The sequence below is a fragment of the Apium graveolens genome, chromosome 2 (assembly GCF_009905375.1).
Source record: "Apium graveolens cultivar Ventura chromosome 2, ASM990537v1, whole genome shotgun sequence".
Taxonomy (NCBI): Eukaryota; Viridiplantae; Streptophyta; class Magnoliopsida; order Apiales; family Apiaceae; genus Apium; species Apium graveolens.
The window spans coordinates 281,146,642-281,155,484 of NC_133648.1; the positions used below are offsets into that span (position 1 = coordinate 281,146,642).

Here is an 8,843-nt window from a genome sequence, read left to right on the forward strand (position 1 = left end):
GCAGGAAAAAAGAAGAGATTAAATTGCATGTATGTTCGTATATATGATTGTTGTCACAAATTTACACACAAGCTTCTTCATCGCCATTTTTACCATAATTTGAAGAATCAAGAACGAACGTCCCTAAATACCATTTACATAAGACATTATTATTATTATTATCTAGCAGCTCCTGTTCAACCAGAACAAAGAGGTGTTTTTGCTATGTAAGTTTCTCAAACTCATCTTTAAATTGTTCAAAAACTCATGTCTTGAAGCTCCATTTATCCTTGTTCATGCAATTATCGACATTATTTGTCTATATATATTTTGTTGCATGTACAAGTAAACGTGGAATTTGGCCTTGAAATAGACTATTGTTCATCTGTTCGTCCAATTGCAGGGGAATAATATTTTGTTGTTTTTCACAATGGTTAAATTTATTTACTTGTGTGCAAACCCTTTTGTTCCTGATATAAGATTGTGTACAATGCACGACTGTAGCAGCAGGTTTTAATTGTCCTGACATGCGAAGCCTTGTCCTTAATTTAAATTATTAGGCCGAAAATGTGTAATATTACACCAAACTTGAAGTTTTTGTTTCTTATCAAAAACTGAAGATGCTGATCACTATGACATGACAAAATTTATGTGGCATAAATAGTAGATATATCAATCTCACAAAACTATAGAAGTGAAGTCCCTAATACTCTATAATTGTCATATTTCTCTTATGTTTACTCAACTTGTAGGTGATTCTTGATATTTGACAAAGAAAATGGCTAGCCTTCAAGATATTGCAGTTGCAGCTGGAATCAATGGTTTATCCGCTCTTATGTTTCTGATGGCATTTGCAATGTTGAGGCTTCAACCTGTAAATGATAGAGTTTACTTTCCAAAATGGTACTTAAAGGGTATAAGAGCTAATCCGGTAACTGCAGGAAAGTCTGTATCCAAATTTGTCAACTTAGATCCTAACATGTACTTAAAGTTCTGGAAATGGATGCCTGCGGCATTAAACATGCCCGAACCTGAGCTTATTGACCACGCAGGCCTTGATTCTGCTGTATATATTCGGATTTACCTTCTTGGGTCAGTTTACATGTTCCGCATTTCTGTCTTGATTTCACATTTTCACTTCTTTTAGGGTATAGGCTCTACATATTGATTCTCTTGAGTAGCTCATAGCTGTGACCTTATCTGTAACATAAGAATGAGCTGCACGCATAATAATAGTTATTTATCTATACTGGATCAGATTGTATGATTTAACTATGCTGAATCTTTCGTGCAGTTTGAAGATTTTTGTCCCTATAACTGTACTTGCTTTTGCGGTATTGGTACCTGTTAATTGGACAAATGACACATTAGAGAATATTCAGAACCTAACATATAGCAGTATTGACAAACTTTCAATATCCAATGTTCCAGCTGGATCTTCGAGGTAAGAATGATTGCTATTCAGTAACACTGATGTTTCAATAATCACAAGAAGGAAGATACAGTCTTTTTTACAACCGGACTTTACATGACCCTGTGTCTGGTCTCAACTACGTTTAAGTAGGGGTTTCATGTCTAAAAACACGACCCATCACTACATCTAGAAAGAATTCCACTCCTATGTGAATTATTTTACCTAATCTTCCTAAAGTGGTAATGACATGATGAAATGAATATGGTGGATTGTGTCAGTCACGACTCTTGAATTGCACTACTTATCCGACATGATTCACATCCTAGATTTGCATATATTTATCTTTCATACCTATAGAAAAGAATATATACTGCTTGTGTACAGGTTTTGGGTACACATAGGAATGGCATATATCTTCTCCATTTGGACCTGGTATGCACTTTATGAAGAATACAAGATTGTGGCTAAAATGAGACTGCATTTTATAGCTGGTGAAGGTCGTCGTCCAGATCAATATACTGTGAGCACCAACTTTCTGTATTGTCGTTTTAAAAGTCCCCGAGTATATGAAATTATGAGTCGTCATAAGCTATATTGTTATACCATTTAAAGGAACCAGACGCTCTAAAATCTCAAGGTGTTAGAGGACGGTCCTTTCCAGGATCTTATGTTAAGATTCTAATTATTTATGGTAGTTAGTATATTGTATTAACGTATGAGGACACCTAATACTGTTAGTAGCATTATTTAACATTAGTTACACTGTAATATCCCGTAATTTTTTTTAGAATTAGATTATTAATTGAATAATAGAATAAAAAGAATTAAAATTAGACAAGGACTAGGATTTAAAATTGAATTAGACTAAAGGGCCTAAAATTTGGATCCAATTCTAATATGGATAACTTATAGGTTAAGATATGGGGTTTTGTATCGTTATAAATACACCATATTCGTCTTTCTCGTTTTTTATATAAGAATTCGTAGGGCTCTTCTCAGCAAAAATCAGCAGTCTTGTAAAATTCGTAGAAAATTCATCGTAAGTCGGAATTCAGTGATTCTGGACTTTTCGGAGAGGTCTTTTCGTTATCTTCAACTTTCGTGTTTCGTATTTTCTAATATAACGTCGTTTAGTAGGTCAAAAAGGCTATATTCAGATCTGGTCAGATTTTAAGGTAAGTTTTCGATCGATCTTACTAGTGTTTTCAAAATTGTATGTTATGCGTTTATATTTGATTATCAAAATATGGGCTAAGTGATGATATTTTTGAATGTATTATGTGTTACAAGTATACGTATTGTTGTATATATGTGGTGTGTAGACGATAATTTTAGATCTCTGATTTGTGCCATGGTTTGTGAAAATATCGAATAAGAATTTAGGACCGCAGTCACCGGATTGTAGTGACAGTTTTATGAAAATTTAGGACCGTTATCACCGGGTTGTAGTGGTCGTGGCATGGGTTATGGATTTTGAATTATTGTTATTTATGTGCTATGTGTATCGAATAAGAATAAGAATATGTATCAAAAGTGTTTGTTTCTTATATCGTATCATATTAATTATCGTATTTTTTTAATATGTGTATGTGTTACTTGGCCTACTAGTTGGATCGATTATTTTCTTGCTGGGCTGTATAGCTCATTCTTTCAATTTCAGGTTTCGCCTAAGAGTTCGAGTTGGATAACATTGGAGTTCGAGGATCTTAGTATGGGAGTAGATTGACCTTTGGGCTTCCGCTTTTAGCTGCGCTTTTGTAATAGTGACCTCTGTAATAGACTTTTTAATCAAGAAATTGTATTTGCTTTTAGTTTCTGTTTTAGAGTTAATGGTCCGGAAGTGCGGGCTGTTACAGTTGGTATCAAGAGCAGGCTGTTCTTCGGAGTGTATTAGGTATGGGACTAGTACATTCCCTAGGATTCGATCTTGTGAACCATAGTTTGACCTTTGGTAGATCAGGGGGTAGATGTGTCTCGAACTTTAGGATTGTTGTGAATTTGGGGACCAAATTCTTTTTAAGGAGGGAAGTATGTAATATCCCGTAATTTTTTTTAGAATTAGATTATTAATTGAATAATAGAATAAAAAGAATTAAAATTAGACAAGGACTAGGATTTAAAATTGAATTAGACTAAAGGGCCTAAAATTTGGATCCAATTCTAATATGGATAACTTGTAGGTTAAGATATGGGGTTTTGTATCGTTATAAATACACCATATTCGTCTTTCTCGTTTTTTATATAAGAATTCGTAGGGCTCTTCTCAGCAAAAATCAGCAGTCTTGTAAAATTCGTAGAAAATTCATCGTAAGTCGGAATTCAGTGATTCTGGACTTTTCGGAGAGGTCTTTTCGTTATCTTCAACTTTCGTGTTTCGTATTTTCTAATATAACGTCGTTTAGTAGGTCAAAAAGGCTATATTCAGATCTGGTCAGATTTTAAGGTAAGTTTTCGATCGATCTTACTAGTGTTTTCAAAATTGTATGTTATGCGTTTATATTTGATTATCAAAATATGGGCTAAGTGATGATATTTTTGAATGTATTATGTGTTACAAGTATACGTATTGTTGTATATATGTGGTGTGTAGACGATAATTTTAGATCTCTGATTTGTGCCATGGTTTGTGAAAATATCGAATAAGAATTTAGGACCGCAGTCACCGGATTGTAGTGACAGTTTTATGAAAATTTAGGACCGTTATCACCGGGTTGTAGTGGTCGTGGCATGGGTTATGGATTTTGAATTATTGTTATTTATGTGCTATGTGTATCGAATAAGAATAAGAATATGTATCAAAAGTGTTTGTTTCTTATATCGTATCGTATTAATTATCGTATTTTTTTAATATGTGTATGTGTTACTTGGCCTACTAGTTGGATCGATTATTTTCTTGCTGGGCTGTATAGCTCATTCTTTCAATTTCAGGTTTCGCCTAAGAGTTCGAGTTGGATAACATTGGAGTTCGAGGATCTTAGTATGGGAATAGATTGACCTTTGGGCTTCCGCTTTTAGCTGCGCTTTTGTAATAGTGACCTCTGTAATAGACTTTTTAATCAAGAAATTGTATTTGCTTTTAGTTTCTGTTTTAGAGTTAATGGTCCGGAAGTGCGGGCTGTTACATACACTTCTTTCAATTGGAGGAATTTAATTGATAAGAAATTTCGGCAAAAGGCCACCGGAATTGTGAAAGAGTTATAAGCATATTCTGTCCTATTCATCATGAAGTGGATATTGCAGCTAATCTTATTTACAGAATCAATAATAAATATCAATTATCTTATTCCATAGACTCTTGGTGTGTTTCAATTTCACCTGCAGGTTCTTGTGAGAAATGTCCCTCCAGACCCTGATGAATCGGTGACTGAGCACATTGAGCACTTCTTTTGCGTAAACCATCCTGATCATTACCTTACACACCAGGTCTGCATATTTTTCATGTGATTGAGTTCATTATTAAAAAAATGGGGGGGGGGATGTGGGAAGTAAGCAATTTTCTTTTTTCTTATTTCAGTTCTATAAGCTCACATGATTGACATTGGTATCATTATTCTGAGCTTGTAGGTAGTGTACGATGCAAATACACTTGCAGCTTTGGTGGATAATATTAAAAATTTGAACAATCGACTAACCTATTACCAGAACAAGTATGAGAGGAACCCCGCAAAGAGGCCAACAACTAAGGTTTTATGTTATAATAACTTTCAAACCATTGATTTGGTATGTATTACATTTTCTCACTCAGGCTATACTGACTTCTGTATAGATAGGTTTTTTAGGTATCTGCGGAAGCAGCGTGGATGCAATTGAATATTACAAAGATGAAATTGAAAGGTGTTGTAAAGAAGTAAGTTTTCAAATTAGTATCAGATTTTTACTCTGATCTTTGCTTCACCAAATGATACCACACCAATCAAGAATATTTCTTAGAACTAATGCAACTTGTTAGACAAAGAACTTGTTCTACGATTAAATTGTATATGCATATTGTTATTAGATATACACTCTAAGCTTGCTTGCGTGAAGAAGAGTTGTGGAAATCTAATTGTGCACTTATTACTTTATTAGGTGCTTCAATCGTACTTGTTCATATTACATACTGTAACTAATATTCTTTTAAATTGAAACATCGTATGTTGTATGCTTACTTTCGAAGTTCTAAAAGGATTTTCTGCTACAACAAGTTTATTAAGCAGGTTATTCTATTGTAAAAACCCCTGTTCTAGGAAGCTGTTTTGCAATAACTCTGCGAAACTCTGATATATAAAGAAACTTCTTTTTAGGAAGCTGCAGAAAGGGAAAAGGTTATAAGTGATCCCAATTCTATAATCCCTGCTGCATTTGTTTCTTTCAAGTCAAGGTGGGGCGCAGCTGTTTGTGCTCAAACAACACAGTCAAGTAATCCTACCATTTGGTTAACAGAATGGGCCCCTGAACCACGCGATGTTTACTGGGATAATCTTGCTATACCATATGTTAAACTCACTGTTCGGAGATTGCTCATGGCTGCTTCTCTGTTTTTCCTTGTATTCTTCTTTATGGTACCGATATCTATCGTCCAAAGCATGGCTAACATTGAGGGCATTGAGAAGGTTGTTCCTTTTTTGAAGCCGCTAATAAGAAAGTGAGTCATTTTCCTGCTCTTTACTTATTTTATGTTTCAGTAAGCTCCTACATTATATTTGTTGTGTCTTGTATGGCACATTGAAAAAATCTAAACTGATAGAACTGTGTTTAAAACATATCGTGTACTTTTTGCAATTTTATGAACTGCCTTCTAGAAGTAGTAGTATATGTAACTTAAGTTTATTCACCAGGATGTCGTAGAAACTGAACTAGAAGCTTGAAATTTGTATGCACGGAGCATGTATACATGCTAAATAAGGGTAATTTTTGCGAAACTCTTAACTTCTACTACAGAGGGACTACTAATAGCTGAAAAGGCACAACAGTGTATTCTTCATGGCACAGACTAAAATTTATATCTGACTTCACTACTAAAAATCCAGACTGGAAAGAAGATGATGGAAACATGGATTTTGTTAGTTACACCAAATGACAAAGTTATAATTTGCCACTGCAGAAGACACGGGATGCCTGAAATACTAGATTACACTAATCTATTTGGACATAATTTGGGATTTGTCTGCAATAATATATCGTTTATCTTAATTTATTACCTATATTCCGCCATTGAAATGTGAAGTTATGCCTAAAGTAATTGTTTTAGTTAAATCATGTAATAGTCACTAGATGAAATTTTTACTTGTAAAATTATCTGTTACAGAAAATCTGTCAAGTCCGTTATTCAGGGATTTCTTCCAGGGATTGCACTGAAGATATTCCTTGTTGTTCTTCCAACAATTCTTATGACAATGTCCAAAATAGAAGGCTTAACATCACTGTCTTCTTTGGAGAGAAAATCTGCAGCAAAGTATCATTTATTTTTACTTGTAAATGTGTTTCTTGGAAGCATTATTACAGGAACGGCATTTCAACAACTCCATAAATTTGTGCACCAGTCAGCAACAGAGTATGTTAGCTTATGGCCCCTAATGATTAAGCTTTTTTGTAGCAAGGAATAGTATTACAATATTTGCACGTGATCTTATAAACTTCTCCACAATTTTTCATCTATTCTGGTTGCAAGATAAATGATCACTGCATTTCATCTAGAGACTGTTAATTACTTCAACTCCTTCGTTAGTTATGTATTTTGTAATCCTGAAGGGGAAGTTGTATTCAAAAAATTGTGTTTTATTGTAGGATACCAAAAACTGTTGGTGTATCCATCCCAATGAAGGCCACTTTTTTTATTACGTACATAATGGTTGATGGTTGGTCTGGTATTGCTGCGGAGATTGTCAGATTGACTCCATTAGTAATTTTCCATCTTAAAAATACATTCTTGGTGAAGACAGAAAAGGACAGGGAGGAGGCAATGGATGCTGGTTCTTTGACATTTGCTACATCAGAACCTCGCATACAGTTATATTTTTTGCTAGGACTTGTGTACTCAGCAGTCACTCCCATACTGCTTCCGTTCATTGTTGTCTTCTTTGCATTTTCCTATGTCGTTTTCCGCCACCAGGTATACTTGCTAAATTCAAGCTTTTACTAATTTCCCCTAGGGTCTCAAATATGCCTCAAGTGAAGAGGTGGAACTTATGCTGAGTGAAGCACATGAAAGAAAGTAAAAATAAATTCGTGAAGAAAACTGGAAAAGAGAATTACACAGCATCAATGTGTCAGATATTCATGTCTAGCTGCACTTGAGATGAATAGAGTAATATAATACATTGTAGAAGATCGATATCTGCAATCTTCGTTGCAGTTTTATCGTATTAGATTATTGTAACAAGATATTCTGTAAATTTTAGTTCATAAAAAAGACAAGACAAAGAAAAAGACATCTAACTTGTTATATTGCTTCTTTTTGCAAGATCATCAATGTATATGATCAGAAGTATGAGAGCGGAGCAAACTTTTGGCCAGACGTCCATCGACGCATAATAATTGCTTTGATAATATCACAACTTTTGTTGATGGGATTATTGAGCACCAAAAAGGCCACCAAATCAACACCACTTCTAATGCTACTCCCATTTTTAACAATGTGGTTCCATCTATTTTGCAAGGGGCGTTTTAACTCGGCATTTACAGAGTTCCCATTACAGGTGAGTTCAACTCGTTCTTATTCTAATTTTGTCATTTTCACTGCCAGCGTTTAAATTTTCTATCATTCATGATAAAATCAAACAACTCATGAAAACACATGTACATTTCGCAGTCAGAGAAATTCAGTAATACTGTCATAAGCCCTTGGTTAGCATTATTTACCTAATTTATTAGGTTTTTACAAAAGTAATAACCTATAAATTAGAACTTCAGAGAGAGATACCTGGGATCTCTGCAATATTTAATTATTTAAATTGTCCAATGCTGTTAGAATGCTGCTGCATGCATGAATCAAGTTTTTTTAGAAACTTCCGACCAAGGGATAACTCAAGACAGTTACTAAAAAAATTGGTCTCCCTGCCGTTTTATCTGCAAATTATAGGATGCAATGGTGAAAGATACTCTGGAGAAAGCTACAGAGCCGAATTTTAATTTGAAAGCGTATCTGGAGGAAGCATACATTCACCCAGTTTTCAAGGCTGCGGAACTGGACAGACAAATGGCCATCAACGATGAAGAAAATAATCCACTAGTTGCAACCAAGAGAAACTCAGTCATGGATAGTAAACATCCTTCTGAAGAAGCCAGTCCTACTATTCCTGTTGAACCTCTGGAATGATAATATGTACTCACTAATAATCTTTTAGCAACCTCACTATCTGTATTACAGATATTTCTTTTACTTAGAAAATGTACATGTTACATAGTGCAATCATAGCTAAAACACAAATGTATTTAAATTAACATCAGAAATTGCAGATGTAAGCTAATG

At 34.5% G+C, this 8,843-nt stretch overlaps 1 protein-coding gene across 2 annotated transcripts; it reads left to right on the forward strand.

The window, feature by feature from the left end:
• Positions 1–738: 738 nt before the first annotated feature.
• LOC141708543 (CSC1-like protein At4g02900) lies at positions 739–8,815 on the forward strand. 2 transcript variants are annotated; one of them, XM_074512215.1, is made up of 11 exons: positions 739–1,115; positions 1,246–1,423; positions 1,778–1,913; positions 4,715–4,816; positions 4,958–5,077; positions 5,160–5,240; positions 5,677–6,017; positions 6,681–6,926; positions 7,160–7,484; positions 7,837–8,070; positions 8,454–8,815. In XM_074512215.1, exons 1-11 carry the CDS (start codon positions 758–760, stop codon positions 8,688–8,690), a joined length of 2,358 nt encoding a protein of 785 aa, XP_074368316.1. In that variant the 5' UTR covers positions 739–757; the 3' UTR covers positions 8,691–8,815. The 2 variants fall into 2 exon arrangements, with proteins under 2 accessions (XP_074368316.1, XP_074368315.1); XM_074512214.1 differs by having other exon boundaries at positions 739–1,071; positions 1,274–1,423.
• The last annotated feature ends 28 nt before the right edge of the window (positions 8,816–8,843 follow it).

Excerpts from the sequence above, each read along its gene's own strand:
- LOC141708543 (XM_074512215.1), top strand. The coding sequence starts at position 758 with ATGGCTAGCCTTCAAGATATTGCAGTTGCAGCTGGAATCAATGGTTTA. Across the intron at positions 6,018-6,680 it reads TTGAAGCCGCTAATAAGAAA|AAAATCTGTCAAGTCCGTTA; the intron begins GTGAGTCATTTT and ends TATCTGTTACAG. Across the intron at positions 6,927-7,159 it reads GTGCACCAGTCAGCAACAGA|GATACCAAAAACTGTTGGTG; the intron begins GTATGTTAGCTT and ends GTTTTATTGTAG.